Source organism: Lepus europaeus, chromosome 6 (assembly GCF_033115175.1).
Source record: "Lepus europaeus isolate LE1 chromosome 6, mLepTim1.pri, whole genome shotgun sequence".
Classification (NCBI taxonomy): domain Eukaryota; kingdom Metazoa; phylum Chordata; class Mammalia; order Lagomorpha; family Leporidae; genus Lepus; species Lepus europaeus.
This window is the reverse complement of record NC_084832.1, coordinates 11,757,152-11,775,694: the sequence shown is the minus strand read 5'-3', so window position 1 is coordinate 11,775,694 and position 18,543 is coordinate 11,757,152. Positions and strand designations below refer to the sequence as shown.

Sequence of the window (18,543 nt, the reverse complement as noted above, 5' to 3'; positions counted from 1 at the left end):
AGTTGTACAGTTTGGTGGGTGAAATGCTATTCCTGTGAAAGAGTTTGGACATGGAGAAGAAACCACAAATTGTGACAAAAGCAGAGGCACTGGTGTTCATATCTTATTCCAAGAGCCAAAAAGAAATTTTAAAAAATAGATAATAAGGATAAATGAAGTTGATGGAACACTCAGTTCAACAACGAAGCAGACTGGGAGATTCTGTTCACAGTCACTAACAAAATAGGGGAGAAAGAAGGCCCTAGGAACTTTTGGCTTTGACAAAAATCCTTGTGGAACGTCAGGAAAAAAATGAATTTTTAAGACAGAATTAGATATTAACAACTGTGTTATTGATTATTCCTTTCCAGAATTCCAATCATGGAGAGCTTTCCATGTGAGTAGGCTTTAAAATTGAAATTATTTTATGATTTTAGGTTCTGTATGACTGTTACAAATGAGATTCACCCTTAATAGTATAAACTCAGGATGAGTTTGGTTTTGATTTAGCAGAAAATAATTATAAAAAAAAGCCTAATTTTAAAAATCATTTGAATTCACGTATATACTGTAAAAGTGCTAGACAAATACTGAGGTACTATTTAACAAGTTTATGAGGCTTATTGATGTTATTTTTGTATCCTATTGTAGTCCAGTGCTTTGCCCTATATTAGTTAAAATCACTTTTTTTATTTGACAGATAGAGTTAGACAGTGAGAGAGAGAGAGACAAAGGTCTTCCTTCCGTTGGTTCACTCCCCCCAAATGGCCGCTATGGCCAGAGCTATGCCGATCCAAAGCCAGGAGCTGGGTGCCTCCTCCTGGTTCCCATGCGGGTGCTGGGGCCCAAGTACTTGGGCCATCCTCCACTGCCCTCCTGGGCCACAGCAGAGAACTGGACTGGAAGAGGAGCAACCGGAACTAGAACCCGGCGCCCATATGGGATGCCAGCACCACAGGTGGAGGATTAACCAAGTGAGCCACAGCACCGGCCCCTTAAAGTCATTTTAATATCTCTAGCAGAATTCCTTTCCATTTCATTCCATGTTATCCTGATTTTCAAACTTATACTGACAACTATAATGTTCTTCAGGAATTTTCTTTGGATATGCTTACCAGACACGCGGTACCCAGAAACCAGGCTTTTTCTCTCCAGGTCTTAATTTTAAATTTAAATTCTTGGAAACACTGACGTTGATTCTGAATATACCATTGCAATCTTCCTAAAGAAGGAGGGGGAAAAAAAAGAAAATGAACTCAGAAAAGATAATAGCTATGACAGTTCTTACATGGAGTAGCAAAGGCCCTTTAATGAACAGTAGAGACGAGAACACCTACCCAGCAAGTGGGAACAAAAACTGAACATTGGCCATGAAAGCTGTTGCTGAAAACATTGGCAGGTGGACCATGGATCTGAATAGACATTTCTCCAAAGAAGACTCACAAGTGGCCATATTAAATGGAAAATTCAAGAAATGAAAAATTCTTAAGTTTGATTATGGTGTACAGTTATAATTGTTCTATGTTATTATTAGCTGTTGTCAATCTCTTACTGGGCATACATTATACATTAAGCCTTAGCATTGGTACACAGGTACAGGAGAAAACAATGTAGTAGGGATTGGTACTTTCTGTGGTCTGAAGCGCTCATGTAACATCTCAGGATGTAGCTCCCATGGATAATAGGGCTACTGTAACCATAAGCAGTGGCAGGCATGCCAGGTAATCTGAATCGTCACACTGGAACCTCATATGCTGGAGTGAGAATGTAGAATAGTATAGCCACTTTGGAAAATTGTCCAGCATTGCTTAAATGACTAAGTAAGGGTTACCACATGACCCATTAATTCAACTCACAGCTATCTGCCCAAGAGAAAGTCCATGTGCACAGAAAGGTGTACACAAATATTTACACCTGCACGATTCATATCAGCCAAAAGGTGGGAACAACTCACCCGTTGATCACGGGACAAACGGCAAAGCCAAAGCGGTATATTCACTCAATGGGATCTAATGTAGCTATCAAAAGGGATGACGTATTGACATATGCTACAACACGAATGGCCCTTGAAAACATTATGCCAAACGAAAAAGCAGTCACAAAAGATTGTATGTTAGATGACTCCATTCATATAGGAGTCCAATAATTTAAAACTTTACAGAGATAAAAATAGATGATTGGTTGCTTAGGGGTAGAGGTGGGTGGGTGAGGTGAATAAAGGGATGAAGAAATAAAATAATTTCTTTCTCAGGCAATGGAAATGCTTTGTGAGTGAACGCTTAATGGTTACAGAATTCTAATTATGCTATTAAAGCATGTGTGCGTGAAGGCAGTGAGTTGTTCCGTACGTGAGTTATATCTTGAATAAAGCTGTCAAAAATATTTTAAAAATGAAATACGACTGTGAGGTTTTTGATTAATTTCCTACTTTCCTTTTGGTTATTGTTAACTTGAGTTCTTTGGCAATGATTATCATTTTTTCAATCTAACTCCATTCGGGGTTTCTTTTTTTTTTTTTTTTTTTTTTTGATAGCCACCTGGATGTCTCAACCGAAATTCAATTTTATCCCTAAAATATGTCTCCTCCTGGCTTCCTCACTTCTGGCCATGGACCTATAAGCTGCCAGCATCCAACATCTGCACCTCAGAGAAGTCTGGGCCTTCCCCATCCCCCAGGGTCCATGTCTCCATTCTCATCCCAATGCCAACACCACCTGTTTCTGGGTTGTCAAGAAAATTCTTCAAAATAAAAATCTTCTAACACAAATAATATATCTTTAACTTATAAGGCATACACAAAAGGCAAGAAACTTTTGTTACCCAGAAGCAAACATAATTAATAGTTTCACATATATTCTTATGCATACAGAAGATCATACAATTTTTGTCCTTCCATGGTTCATTTTTTTTGCGTTAAAATATTTGCAATTATCTTTTCATAACCATACTTATTGATCTGTGGCACTATTCTAAAAGGTATCCCATGACATATTTGGCTTACTGCCAAGACAAAGCTGTCTTTCTGACCCCACCTTTGATGGGGTGAGGCAGCTTGGCATCCTGGTTAAATGCAGAGACTGTGGGACCAGGTTGCTTGGACATGAACCCCAGCTTCTTCACTTACTAGGTGGGTGACCTTGGGTAAGAGTTGTAATCTTTCTGCACCTGTTTTTCCTCATCAGTGAGTGGTTAAAAACTCCTAGAGACAGAGCCTTGCAGTTTGTGAGCACTAGTAAGTGTTGGATTCCTTCTAAGACAATCCATCAATGGCTTCTCATTTCTCATCCAAGAAATCCCAAACCCCTGGTCTGGATTCCAGGCTCCCAAGGGTCTCTCCCTATCCAACATCCCTGGTCTTGTTCAGTTCTTCTCTACATAGGAGGCGAGTGAAGCTTGACACTGACTGCTGGAGATTGGGTTAAGAAGCTATACCAGTGAGCTCATCGAGTCTTCATAGTGTCATTGTGTGGGACATCTTTAGAGAAAGAGCTCCAGAGAGATTAACTGCCCAGACCAAGCCATCAGAGCTACTAAAGTAGCATGCTTGTCTGGGACGCCTGGATTCCAAAGCCCGTGTCCTCCCTCCTCTGCTCTGCCTCCACACCATGACTATTGCAAGCTCTGTGTCTGTCTTCATGCTGCCTGCTTCCCTTGTGAGGTCCCCTCCTGTTCTCCTCCAGCCCTAACTCCCCACCACAGACTTCCCAGTGTGGTACTTGTAGTTAGAAACCTGAGTTCCCATACAGAAATCAGATTGTACATTATTTCTGCTTCTTATGTGCTCTTTAACCTGCAGACTTTATATTACGGCGACTTGAACATGAAACGTATGTTCTGATTAGACAGAGAATGTTGCAAACAGCCTTCTATAGGTTTGGTTTTGTTTTTCCCATCATGGTATCTTGGATAGAGCTGGTATTATGGAGTAATGATTTGTCAGAGGCATCCTCAGAGCTACTTTACAGAGCTTTGGTGACTAAGCTCTGGACTCCGTATCTCTATCTATATTGATCTCAAGACATCTGCTGTCAAGTTTTAAGAAAACAAGCAGAAGAGAAAGAGCAAAGGCAAACACCGAGACAATACGACAGTCTCCCACCAGGACAGCTTGGCCCCCACAGCACAAGGCTCATGGCATTTCAACACAGGCTGTCAGATCCCAACACTGGTGTAGCTAGAATCCCCTGGACCCTGGGTTTTCTTCTTTTAGAAAGATGGCCTGAAGCTCAGGGCTACAACTGATGTCCTCTTCATTCACACAACGTTGTTGGCCTCAGCCTCTTATTAATTGGGATCAGATAAGATGTAAACACTCAGACTATTGCTCTTTTTATAAATTTCTTCCCAACAATTTCTGCATGGTGCTGATTCTCTCTGTAAAGGCCAAGTCCCCTTCAGCTCTCCTTAGGAGCTTCCTGCAGATCCCACTGCTCCAGGAAAGAGAATAAATGCATCGTATCTGTGGGTCTGCTAATCCCAGGGCATTCTCCCGTTCCCACGTGGGTCACCAGTCTTCAGCTTGGGCTGGGTGTGAGCACATACCGTAAACTCATCATGCTCTTGGGCCACTATTAATACATTGAGTCATCCAGGATTCACAGCAGGCTTCGTCGTGAAATGCTGTTATTATCTTTTTGGCTTCTATTCATTGTGGATCTAAAATAACTCTGCTTTCCTTACACAACTTGTGGACCCAAACGTCCTCTGTATCACTCTCTTCATCTGTTAATTTGGGTCATCATGACCTTCATACCATGTTCCTTATTATGTCTTCTTAGGCTTCTGGAATGTCTCTTCCTACCTGGCACTTCCTGAAAAACTTCATATTAACATAATTTATAATAAATGTATTTTGACTAGACAAATGCTATCTGTATTCACATTTTATAATAATGGCTAATGTTTTCATAAGATCTATATTAGCCATATTTACTAGAAATATGTAATATTGTAGTTCAGCTGTATTATGCCCTCTGGAGACACACATTTTACTGAAATTAAGGAAATATTTTAATTGTATCAAAGAGAAAATACTTTTGCTATTTTATATACTAGCAGTATTGGGTTTTCTTTATTAATCTACTTATAATACAAGAAAGAAGCTTAAGGGAATAGGACTCTGGATCATTTAACAGAGACTGGCATACTGCTACCCTGACTGTGTGTTTTTTCTCCAACGTGCACCACTAAAGCACCCTTCCCAGCCTCCCTCTGTCCTGGAATGCTGAGTTCTGTCCAGTGGAATGCAGGTTGATGTGATGTGTGCCCCTTCTACACATAGCCCACAGCCCTCCGAGGTACCTGCTGGCTAAAGGGAGAAGACTCAAGACACAGCACAGGGTGGGTGAAGACAGACAAATCTGAGACCCTGAGCAGTGGTGTGGAGGAGGGCTGTGCAATCCAGACACCACAGTCGGCCAAGCTACTGACATCATGGGGCTGCTACAGCAGCTGACCTCCTCTGTGCAGCACTGACTGAAGAGCAAAGAACCAGAAAGGCTGTAGTGAAAGTGTTCAAGCTTGGTCTCTGCGGGGGTTTCTGTGGTTCTCATGAAGGGGAAGCCTCTGGGCAGCTAAGCGCGCACATGGAGGGGTTGGCTACCTCGGGGGAGAAGTTGAACCTGCAGATGTAAGGGAAAGGGGGTGTGGGAATCAGACCCCCCCCCCTTGTATGTTTTTCACATGGGCTGCTTGCTGTTATGTCTTTTGTCGGGCTGCTTGCTGGTGTGAGTCTTGCATGTTTTTACATGGGCTGCTTGCTCAGATGAGTCTTTGGCTGATGGGAGGGATGGTCAAGGTAGGAAATAACTTAAAGGAAAGTGTCCAGGGCTCACAGCTATAAACATCTGCAATCTTGGGTGACTATGACTGATCTCTCCACCACAGATGAGCCTGAAATTGGAGACAAGAGGAGGATTCCCTGAGGTGCCTGCAACCTGACAAACCTGACAAACAGGCCAGAAGAGATGCGTTACATGGTCTTAGTAAGGAGTCTGTGGGAAGAGAATTTTCAGTCTGGTCAAAGAACTCTGAGCCTGGGTCACCCCTGGCCCCACATGCTCCCCAAGGGATGGAAGCCACCGCAATTTTCACTTGAAAAGATGGAAAGGGGCACCATACCCTCCTGATGATGTTGGGATCATTGCACTTGGCCAGTTTTCCAGCAAAAAGCTGAACTCCAAAGCTTGCAAAGACAAGCATTAATGTCAGCAAGAGAATGGAGACCTGAAAGAAATTGTTGAGTTAGTAAATCTCTCGTTTCACACTGAACATCAGCTTTGGCTTATTCAGTATATAGACAGGGGCTTTCCAGTTAACACTGTGCAGAATTTGCTGGGCTCGATAGTATCTTTTAAATTCCCCACCATAGTTCTTTCAGTTACCCTCACTGAAATGCCAGTAGGAGGAAATTAACAAAAGCCTTTGAATTTTTAAAATAAAAACTTAATGACTTTCACGTTAGAAAACAAGACGCAGTCTTTTTTTAATGTAATTTGGGAGTATCTGACTTTAAAATCAACACTTTGCTCTATTGTAGTCCATGCAACAATGGAAAATGCTTACTAACTATATTCTGCCCATTTGCCCAAAATGGATGCATATCGTCATTAGCAGAGGATACATTACAGCAACAGTGGCTTTGCCTTCTAGTGTGTTAGAGCATGTATTATGTACGCACAGAGGATGTCATTAATTCAGTCCTGAAAAGCCAGTGTGTTAATTAACTCGTGCTCCCTCTGCTGGCTGACGACTCTGACTTGCAGAGAAAAAGGGCAATGACAGAACAAGCTACGGAACAGCACGGCTGAAGGATTTAAACAGCTGATTTAACCATACTAAAATTACACAGAGAAAGGCACAGATTCTCTTCTAAAATCTGTGATCAAAAGGTTCATCTAGATCAACGCCTAGGTGACATTTTGTTTTTCCTCAATTCCAGCTGTGTGAAAAGTCACAGTGTTACAGATGTGGACAAAAAGAGAACAAATAAGGACTTTTAAAAACATCTTTAAAAAATATTAGGCACAAAAATTGTAATATTGCAGTATCTTTAAAATACCCCTGTGTCAACTTCAGCTATAGCATTGTATCACCAGGGGTGTTTGTAGAAAGCAAAATACAAAACAAGCTTATGTAAATTAGCTCATGCTTTTCATGCACAAGAATTCATCAATAATAAAAGGAATGCTTTGATCACTGTTTTGTAAGGCAATGATCCCTCTCTAACAGATTGTGAGCAGTGAGACTCTTATTCATTCTTTTATCTCCAGCCCTGTTCTTAGAAGATCCTAAATCAATGTTTGCCCAACTTAAAAGAATATTTTCTTTTCAATCATATCTTTAACTATTCATTATTGTATAATGAAGTCACTTAAAGTAGGGTATACCTATGTGTCCCAGTTGAAAAGTGTTTTATTTGACTACTCCCAAGATCCAGAGACAAATTCTAAGTTGCATGCTTTCGGGGGCATACAGAATGTGAGCCCAAATGCACCAATTCACAATCACATTTATGAAGGAAACGGCATTGAGTCGTCTTATCCTTAATTTCCAAATGGGAAGCTAAAATGCAGAGTAGAAATTAGGATAAAGAGGGAAGAATGAGTCAGCAGAGAATCTTCTTCGGATTCTCTGTTTATGTATTTCCCAGAGAGTTTCACTTCAGTTCTCTAAAAATGTTCATTGAATTAAATGAGCTAATAAGATAGAAACTTTCATGGGTGAAATTTTTAAGCGTGCATTGTTTTCAGCTGGTGCCATTATAACCCTCTGGCCATAAACAAAGTTACAGGCTTGACCTTGAGAAACAAGACCTTACCCCCTCATTAGCACCACAACAGAGATGGACTAAGGAAGACCGGAAGCAAACAGTAACTCTAACATACCAAAAAAATTTCCTTGAAGCCGCTGAAAAGTTCTCGAACAACTTTCCTCATCTGGGGCACCAACTTGAATATCCGAAGAGGTCTCAGGCACCGAAGAACCATTAGGAGCTGAGCTCCAGATTCCGCCGGCACATTTTGAGGCATCCAACAAAGAAATATCAGGCTCACCTAGAGGAGGAAAAGAAATCTCTCTGGAGCTTATACAATTTGCCCTGGACTAACTACTTTGCTGAGACCACCTGGCCACAACTGTCCATTTGGCAGAGATGCCATGTGTTACGTGGGACGACTCACGACTGTGTACTGCGTCTGTTAACTCAGATGAATGTACCTAATCCTGACCTGTTGGAAGCCTCAAAGGGAGGTTAACATGTGCGCACAGCAATGAAATCGGGGGAGCGCACTGTGTGTCTTGTGTCTCCACTTCATCCTGTCCCTTCTCTTGAGGCTCTGCTGAGGTCAATAACATTGGAATTCCTTCATCAAGATCGTTATTATTATATTAATGATCTGCCACATGGCACCTGGTAATGATCACACTTCTGTTTGTGCCAGCAAAATACACTGATTTCATCCCTTCTTGGACATATACAACAAGTAAAATTTCTTGGAGTCTATTTTTACAATTTTCCAACTGATTTGAACAGTTGAATGGGCACCTGCTACAGCCACGTATTTTGTGCACTGGAATCAAGGCAGAAGTATAATGACAATTGCTTTCGTTTGATTTTTAATAAGGGGCTCAATAATCAATAATATGATTTATATGATGCAAATATTTTAAGTATAAAAGCCACAAAGAATTGTGGGGGGTAAAGTAAATTTGCTATTTTAGACCTAATTAACCCTGTCTCATTCATAGACAAAATTGCACTGGATCATTATAAACACGCATGGATAGTTACAATGCTTTTTTGTTAAGATATGACATGCACGTGCCTTATGTGCATATAATGACTACTACTCATAGTGCACTTAAGAACTCACTTTGACATCAAAGCCTCTGGAACTCAAACACCTCACTCTTGTACTAAGAGATACAGGAGATTTTACAAGACCATCACATTTTACATTTAGGAAATAACCAAAGACTTACTAGATATATAAATATGTCCATCACTCCTCCAAAGTCCCTGATGACAGCAGTTGGAGTGAAAAATAAGCCATCTGCCATAATCTTCAGATTAAGCTCAATGCTCATGAATATCACAAAGACATACTCAGCAATCTGAAACGGGCAGAAGCACTTTGGTCACAATGACTGGAAAAATTGCAGGTCAGTGTTTGACCCCCTAGCTGAGAGCTGAGATGTAGCAGCAGTACCTGCAAAGTAGGTGCGTGCATGACTCTTCGAAAGGGGGATTCGAACATCATGGAAATGCAAGAGCAGATGGTTACGATGATCATGACCCAGTCCAGGTAGGTGACCAGTCCCAGCAAATCACTGCCAGACAGTGAACACACGGAGAAACAGAAATGCTGTAGGAAAGGCTACTAACAGAGATGTTAGTGTCTGTGGCTCTCTGAACACCACTGCTATTTCTTTTACATAAATTCCAGTCATCTAACTTCATAGCACTATACTTAGCAAGAAAACAAATGGGAATTTTGATATTTTTATGCAGCACAAAACAGTACGTGAAAACTTCAAACGTGCATGGTGAACGGGGTTTGTGAGGCTTACTACAGTTGATGATACTTTGTATTCTTCACAGCTCCTGTGACAGGGTCCGTTTTAGATCTGTAAGAGGGAGAGGCAAATGAAATCCTGCAATGCAGCAAGAATGTTAGTGTGTGGCCAGGTCGTATAAACAAACATCTCACCTACGCACAATCTCTACATCCACTACATAATGACTGCCATAGAATATGTCAACTGTGTGTGGCTTTGGAAGATAGAGAACATTAGAGGAAAGAAAAATGAAAAGAATTTGCAGTTGATGCTTAGGAAAGTAAAGTTTTAGATTACTCAAAATACTTGGTTTTAGAATTCACAGCTCCATTCAAAATTTTTTACATGGTATTACAAAATTAAATTTTGACTTTTACTTCAAAACATTCATTGAAAACTTTGCCTTAGTAGTTCTAGGAAGTTCTTCATAATTCTTTAATTAAATTTTCCATAAATTAAATAGGGTCTATAGTCTTTCAGCGTGCATTTAACTGCAGTCTCATGGAATGATTTAAGGTAAGTTTCTGGGTCGGGGGATTCATAACTTCAACTTTCAGGAAGTCTGTGAAGCATGATGGTGAGGTCCCTGACAGGCTTTGTGTGTGTTTCTTTCATCATTCAATTCCCCCTCAGCTATGTAGCTGGCAAAAGAGAACCCAGTCACACAAAACGAAGAGGGGAATATGTAACTAGAAGTTCACATGTAGGCAGCCAACAAGGTAACTCAATATGGAAAACCCATTTCAGAAGCCAATCAGGTCTATCCTGCTGTCTTCCTTTGTGAGAACACAGGGGAGTTTTTAACAATTATTTTTCAGGCATTTGAGATTGTGAAGGGCTTTCCTGAACAGAGGAGAGAATGGGATTGGTGGTCAGGAGACAGCCACACACCTGCTGGGATTCTCGAGCAAACCCCTCCACATCCACAGAGCTAACTGTTTTATTCTTTTGAAGGAGGGTTGCAGAGATGATAGTCTGTGCTCTCCCCGACCCTCTCCAGGTCTGAAATGTCCTAAGAGTGTGTCTGAGCTTCCTAGAGCTCTGTAACAAGGCACCGCAGCCCGGGTTGCTTAAGCTCCAGAGGCTGGGCAGTCCAAGATCCAGGTGTGAGCAGGGTTGGATCATCCTGAGAGCTGCCAGGGAAGGATTGTTGGAAGCTTGCCCAGTTGACTTGTGGTTGGCATCTCCCGACATGCTGCTGTGGTCTTCCTTCAGTTCAAGTGTGTCCACACTTCCTCTTCAAATGCAGAAACCAGTCAGGTTGGATGTCCTCACTTTAATTCCATCACCTCTTTAAAGTTCCTGTCTCCAGATGTAGTTACATTCTGACTACTGGGGGTTAGGACTTCAATGTATGGACTTTGGGAGGGAGCTCAGCTCATAACAGATAATGATTATCATAGGCTACTGATTAAATTATTTTCTTTTAAAAAAAAAAGAGATTTATTTATTTGCAAGTCAGAGTTACAGAGACAGAGGGAGAGAAACACAGAGATCTTCCATCCACTGGTTCACTTTCCAAGTGGCTGAAATGGCCAGGGCTGAGTCAGTTGGAAGCCAGAAGCTTTATCTGGGTCTCCCATGAGGATGACAGGAGCCCCAAATACTTAGGCCACCTTCCATGGCTTTACCCAGGCCATCAGCAGGCAGCTGGATTGGAAGTAGAGCAGCTGGGACACAAACTGGCACCCATACCGGATGCCGGCATTGCAGGAGGCGGCTTTAACTGCTATGCCACATTGCTGGCTCCAACGATGGAGATCAATTTTTTACTAAACTGATGGCCAACTACATAAAGAAAGGTTGAGGGGCCAGCGCTGTGGCATAGTGGGTTAAGCTGCCACCTGCAGTGCTGGCATCTCATATTGGTGCTGGTTCGAGACTCGGTTACTCCACTTCCAATCCAGCTCTCTGCTGTGGCTTGGGAAAGCAGTAGAAGATGGCCCAAGTCCTTAGGCCCCTACACCCTTGTAGGAGACCCAGAGGAAGCTCCTGGCTCCTGGATTCGGATTGGCGCAGCTCTGGCCGTTGCAGCCAATTGGGGAGTGAATCAGCAGATGGAAGACCTCTCTCTCTCTGTCTCTGCCTCTCCTTCTCTCTCTGTGTAACTCTAACTTTAAAATAAATAAATAAATCTTAAAAAAAAAAGAAAGGTGGAAAGTTTTTGCACTTCCTCCAGAATTCTTAATGTCTTGAGGATATCTACTTAAAGTTGTTCTTGACCTACATTTCATTTCATCCATTGGCTAGGGTCTCCAGAAAAGCAAATTTAGTTTATCTTTTGTATACCTCAGTACGTAGAAGCAGTGGCCAGTGAGCTTTTTCCTCCTGACAGGTAGTAATAGAAACACTAGTCAACTTACTTGCTACTTCACATTATTCTAGAACAAACCAATTGGGGGCATTTTGCTCGTAAAGAAACTACAAGTCTGATAGAAGACACGGACAGTGATCTTCACCTGTCATTTAGTCCCCCTCTGCTTATATATTTCCTGGATAAATACTGGAGTTAATAACACTGATACACAAGTATTAGGCAACTGCAAAAAACGCACAAAGAAAGGTTGTTATGCACTGTGCCACATGCGTTTCCTAGAAATGTTAACTACTTTCAACCTTCACTTGCTTTCCACCTGTTCAGGTGCTCGGCAGGCAAGGTGGAGCAGCATGATTAATTAACCCAGGGTTTCCTGCGTGACCCCATTAGGAGTACACGTTCCTCCCTCTTCCTGTAATGAACCCCCTGCTGTCTGCACGGACCAGGGCCAGACACCTGGCTGGAACAAGAGTACTTACGCGTTGAAGCGAGCTCGAACCACCACACGGCAGAAGTTTCTGAACCTGTGCTCCCGGCCAACAATGAACAGCGGCTTATCAAAGTACGGGTGGTTCTCCCTCAGTTCCTCCTCTTGCACCTTCCTTGAAGGGGAAGGGAAAGGAGAGGAAGGCTAAGGGGGAAGTCCCTGCTCCCCAGGGGTCTCCAGGGGACGCTGCCTTGCTTCTACCTTTTCATTTCTGCTTGCTCCTTCTTTTCCTGAATCATCTTTATCTCACTGTCTTCTCGCTGTGCGTTCCTGTATCTCACTGTATTGGAATGCTGGAAGGAAATGGAAAGGAAGCATATTACCATGACAGCTTTTTTGAAGGCCAGAAACAGTATCATTTAAAACATTGAGATCACTGTCTTTATTTTCCATATACATCCATGTACAGTTTAATGGCCACAATCATCTTAGCAACCATATTTTTTTCCTCTAAAAAGGAAATTATTTAAGTACTTACAAGGGTACTTGAAATAGCTCATGGGAAAATGGAATTAAAAGTGAATCTTATTTTGATGAAAACATTTTGAAATCCACACAGACTTCTCATAATGTGCATTTTCATTAACTTTTGCATGGATTTCAGAATTCTTTTGCACCAAAATAAATTTATCACATAATCCTGTAATTTCGCAAGGTTTTGAAGCCTCCATGTATTTACTGAGCTCCTCTTATGTGCCAGGTGTTGGTGCTGTGCTGGTGCTGAGGATTGGGCAAGAGGTAGGGGGAAAAAAAAGACGAAATCACTGTTCTTGTGGAGTTGATGCTCCAGTTAGGATTGGGGTTGGGGAGGGGGATGGATGAAAAGTCGGTCAGAATAAGCAAGCGTGTGAGGGTACGTGTGGTGTTCTGATTAAAAACAGCAGGAGAGAGGCAGACAACTGTGATTCTAAATCAATGGGTCAGCATAGATCTCAGAATGAAGTTTTCCAAAACTCAAAGGAGGTGAGGGTGCAGGCCACCCAACAGGTGTAGGAACCTGTTCTTTTAGAGGTGAGGTAGGCCTGAGGAGTAGCCATGATGCCAGTGTGCGCAGAGCTGAGAGAGCAAGGAACTGGGTGGCAAAGGCAAGGCTGGCGGATAGCGGGGGCAGGTCCTGCAGGGTCTGACCAGCCGGAGTCGCTGTTCCAACAAATCGACAACTGAACAGAAAACATTTCTTGGACTTAATGATCTGTATCCTCTATCATGTGGAGTAATTGAGAAGATTGAAATTGTCTAATTTAAATGTGTCCTGTGATGTAAGAAAAGACTAATTATATGACTGTCTTCTGAAGTGACCAGAGCCCATGACATTTGCTATGGAGAACAGTGAGAATGGATTTTGTCATAGGGTTATAGGAGGAACAGTAAGAAAGCTTTGAAGAGGCACACCCCTGGGGTTGAGACTATACAAACACAGCTGTTGTTATGTATGTTTCAACACATATTTTCAAAGCCACATTTTAATCTGATTCTTACACTGTACATTTCTACAGAATCACCCTGAAGGAGAGAGTTTTGCATGGAAGTTTGAATGTTCACCTGGATATTTTCTCCATATAATATACCTGACTTCAAATCAACATTACAAGCACAGAAGCCACATGTTGGATCCATGTTGAAAACATGGTGGCCAATCAGATGGAGCTCTGAGTATTAAAAATCGTGGTGGTTACTACACAGCTCTGTACCAGTTAGAACCACACCAATCAGGTAATGGCGAAGTAAATGTCTCTTCATCAGCTTCTTCTAGTTCCCAGTTTTACCTGAAGCACTTGATAGGGTCATTCTACTTGGACTGAAATATGAGTGTCTTCAACAAGTTCATGGACAATGTGTATTATTAAAAAACCATGCAAGGGTCTCAAAATATTTTTTGCACCAAAATAAATTTATCTTTCAATTCCATTTTCCACAGTTTACAGTCTCCTCACAACAGTTTTTGCAGATTGAAAACAGATGTAGTATATTGAATGCTGGACAAGCTATTTAAAAACAATAGATAAGTGGTAAAAAAAAAAAGACACACAGGAAAAAAATCCCAGTGGCTGTGGCTTTGCTAACGCTCCCTTGTTAGCCTTCTCTTCTCAAGGGCCACCCCAGGCTCTGAACATTCAAGACTGCTTTCTCAGCCACATATCTAAACTCAAATTAAAGTCTGTTTTTCAATCAAGGCTCTACAAAATGATAGTTATTTAATTTGTACTTTGAAACTCTTCCAACATAATCTTAGCATAGGATGGCTGGTTTGCCAACCCTTAGCTTCTCTGGGTTTTCTCAGGGCTTGCTCCTTCATTTATATCTCTGGGCTGATGTGTGCTAGTCAGCTTTTTGTTAGAACAGTGATATTCTCAAGAGAAACTAACTTTATCAAGGACAAGGAGGCTCTTGGGGCTCATGGTTGTGGAGGTTCACAGTCCAAGAACAGGCAACCCCATGGGTTGGGTCTCTGTTGAGAGCCGCAGAGGTGAGTGTGGAGTGAGTCAAGGAGCAGAGAGAGCTGTAAGGCCCAGGTAGACTTTTATAAGCAACACTCTCATGAGAACCACCTCCCAGCGGCACACCCCTAATGATCTAAAGATTTCCCACGAGACCCAAAGCACCGAAGCACCACAACTGGATTCTGTCTCCACTCTCTTGCTACCATGAACTTACGACTTTGGGGATTAAACACCTGCATGATTCTGATACCACAGCCTGTTCATACCCCAGTACCATCCTGTCCAAAATTCCCCACCCCCAGATCCTTGCCTGTGATACTGCTTTACATGACTTTATTCCACTTTACAAGGCAATCCTGTCACAGCAATAACACGACTACAGAACATAAAAAGAAATCAGTCCCAGAAACCCCACTATCTGTTGACTTGCTTGTCATTTGTCTCCTTAACCAGAATGCAAGCTCCAGGAAGGCAGTGAGTCGGTCTTGTTTCCTTGCTACTCCTCATCACTCAGAACATGATCTGGCACAGAACACACACCGCATAAACATTTATTAAGTCCGTAAGTAAATGTATGCATGGCTTGCAGTCTAAAAACAAAGCAACTCTTGGGAAATCCTATGTAGCTCCTGGCAGAAAAATTCTTTCAATCTATATTCTAGAATATTTTGGAGTCAGTGAATAGTCAAAGTTAGTGATGCAAATAATCCCTATACACACTTTCCATGTCTTTTTAACTTGCGGTCAAATATAACTGATATATTATTTTTGTGGTACTATTTTAACTAACCAATGTGCTTTGTGTGGGATGTCTGGATTTTTCTACGGTTAATGGACACATTTTGGTAGAGGCTATGTCATTTGTTTCCTGCGTTTGCGGATTCCCTGTGGTTTGAAGTCTTAAGGAGAGCTGGCAATGAGACAGAAAAGATGCAGACGCTGGAATCGTCTAAGCACTTACTGGAATACATTTTCGTAAATCATCACATTTCCCAATTTCAAAGCATTGTTGAGAACTTACGTCTTGAGTCAAAGTTTCAAGAGACTTCCCCCTGCTGATCCTCTGGCTGTTTGATCCGTGTCTTAGTGACCTAGAGCAACCACAACCAACTGGTCAATACAACTCAAGATTAGGTTTTGATGCCTAGGCAACGACCATGACATAAAATACAACAATTGTTCTGGTACAGTGTCACAAAAGCCTATCATTTCTTCTAGAGCTAAAGTTTATAGTCCATTCAAATGTCTTGGAACCCTTCTAACAAGATTCAGACTTTTTCCTTCTAATCTCAAAAGTGGGAATTTGGTCACCACCAAGGAAAAGGCGTTTGAAGTAAAGGTTAAAAAAAAAAAAAAAAAAAAAAAAAGCTTGGAATCTGATTGTGAATGACATTATTGCTCAGCTCTTTGCCGGTGCCTGTCTGGCCAGCAAGGGCTGGTGGCATTGGCTGTGGACGGTGAGCACTTCCTACAAAATTCCCTTTCTGGTGTCCCTGCAGCCCATCTTCCTGGAGTAGTTACCTGCGCTCTTGGCGAATATGATGCTGCACGCTGAGGATTGACCTCTCCTTGGCTGGTTGCCCCTCAAATGATCCACTCAGCATGCGCTGTCGAGTGCAAGCTCTAGAAGAGAAAAAAAGCCCGAGATACAAGCCTGATTTGTACACTTGGGATGAATAATACATAACTGCTCATTACTCTTATTATTTTTAAGGAAACTCCAATGATGTGGCAAGGGACATGTAATGATCAAGGAAAATGAGCCTTAAGCTGTGTCAAGCACATGTGCAAAGCAAAGTGTTACAGCTATGAAGAGGAGCTGGAAAATAAATAGAAAGGTCCCCTACTGACCCTTTCCTCCCTTCCCCAATACAAAATGGTAGCGCTTCTAGGAGGATTCTGTGAGCCACAGGCCAGACTACCCACAGGCAGTCCTCATGTTGGTTTTGAGTTTAAACAAGGAAGTTGCTAAGAAAAGCCCTTAGGGAAGGATTTGGGCATCCAGGCCCTTGGAAGAATGACATACACGTTCCAACGAGGTCTTGCAGAACTTTAGGAAAATAGGAAAGCATAAAGCTGGAGGCAAAAATGAGCCACTGAGAGAAGTAACTGAAGCTGGAATGATCCATAATAAGGTGAACACACTTAACACTACTGAACTGCACACTTAGAAATGGTGAAGGTTATAAATTTTATGTTACATGGTTTTTGTTTTCATCACAACTTAAGAAAAAGTCTGGAATCATTACGTAAAGCTTATGGTTTAATGATAACCAGTTACCACTTTGTACTCTCAAAACCACGAAGACTTTTAAAAAACATGCTCTCTTTTAGACCATCACCAGGCTGCTGTTAATGTCAGATTTACTAATGTGTGAAGACGAATGGGTGACCCAAAACCTGTGGTGTGAATGATTTTGGTGAGAAAGCAAAATTTGTTTTCCAGAAGGCTCTGTCCAACTGGGAATGACAGGAATTCCACTGAGGCAGAAGTCAAGCAGAAAGAAAGCAATACAGAGGTCAAAAGGCCCATGTGCCAGACGGAGACCATCCCTAGCCAGCTGGGTAGAGTAGCACTGACCAATGATTTCATGACATGCAAATCTAATGACCCCATATTTGTTCAACATCTCAACACTTGTACCATTGCTTTTCATAACACTCCCATATTTATACTTAAAATGCATTTCTACCATGGCTTTGAGTTGTTACCACCTGTCTCAGAGCTAAGAGCTTTGAGAATGGGGTGTGTAACCCCGACCATACCCCAAACTGCAGCTCCTACACACCGTGTATGCTTATGCACTCCGATGTGCTTTGGATGTGGATAAAGGTAAGTAGGATGCAGATCCATGAAAAAATCATGCAAATTCAATAAACTTAAGTGCATTGCTACAAATCAAGGCCAAACAATGAACAGTTTTAGTTCAGCAAGCAACAGATAAACCCAAGTCAAATTTTATTGAGCACCAAGATTTAACACAGTGATGACAGAGATTATATTATATAGACTCTACAATGACGTTCCCCCAGGAAGACGCATTTGTAAGTGCAGAGGAGCTGACAAAAGCCAAGCAGATTCTCCTTATGTACATTTAGGGTTGGTTTTTGAACAATGGACTGAAAAGTATGATGACATCATTTGAAAATCCATTCGGAACAAACTTATTCTAGCACGGATATCCAGGTCCCCTGCTATTTGTGTAAAACACAAGAGTGTCCTTTGACTTTTGTCCTTTCATCTTAGCAACTCTGATGTTTTTCTCACAAGACTCTTCCATAAAGTGATGGAGACCTAAAGACCTTAGGCACAAAATACATCCACCCAGATTATAACGGCCCATGTGCGTGTGAGTGCGTCTGCTATGCTGGAAATAGAGCATGCCACTGGCTGTGGGCTGTGTGTTGTGCAGATTGCTACTGATTTCTCCACCTGCCCAGCTGGGACAGGCCTGGGTCTGCCTGCTGCAGAAGGGCTCCGACTACACCTGCTGGCTCCAGGGCCTGACTGTGTCTCGTCCATGCCCAGGCCCCCTGGGGCAGACTCTGCAGCTAAGAAGGGCAGGCAGGTTTCTATGGAGACCACAGCTGTTGGGAAGACTCCCACCCTGGCTCCATTCTACCTCTTCCAAGAGCCTGGCTAAAGGGGTGGTGGAGAGAAAATCACCTTTTCCTCTTTGGCTCAGAGGCACTTGCTTCCTTTAGAGAATTCAGAAAATACTACCACAACGGGCTGGGGTTTTGGCTGTGCATTGTTCTCT

At 42.1% G+C, this 18,543-nt stretch overlaps 1 protein-coding gene across 2 annotated transcripts in view; it reads right to left on the bottom strand.

The window, feature by feature from the left end:
- NALCN (sodium leak channel, non-selective) overlaps positions 1-18,543 on the bottom strand; it is a 375,909-nt gene that overhangs the window by 34,590 nt on the left and 322,776 nt on the right. For both annotated transcript variants that reach the window (XM_062193965.1, XM_062193966.1), the window contains exons 19-28: positions 16,304-16,405; positions 15,804-15,873; positions 12,543-12,634; positions 12,334-12,456; positions 9,550-9,606; positions 9,189-9,309; positions 8,962-9,093; positions 7,866-8,033; positions 6,100-6,204; positions 1,095-1,201 (exon numbers count right to left, since the gene is read on the bottom strand). In XM_062193965.1, coding sequence (XP_062049949.1) covers positions 1,095-1,201; positions 6,100-6,204; positions 7,866-8,033; positions 8,962-9,093; positions 9,189-9,309; positions 9,550-9,606; positions 12,334-12,456; positions 12,543-12,634; positions 15,804-15,873; positions 16,304-16,405 — 1,077 coding nt within the window. The remainder of the gene's footprint in view (positions 1-1,094; positions 1,202-6,099; positions 6,205-7,865; positions 8,034-8,961; positions 9,094-9,188; positions 9,310-9,549; positions 9,607-12,333; positions 12,457-12,542; positions 12,635-15,803; positions 15,874-16,303; positions 16,406-18,543) is intronic.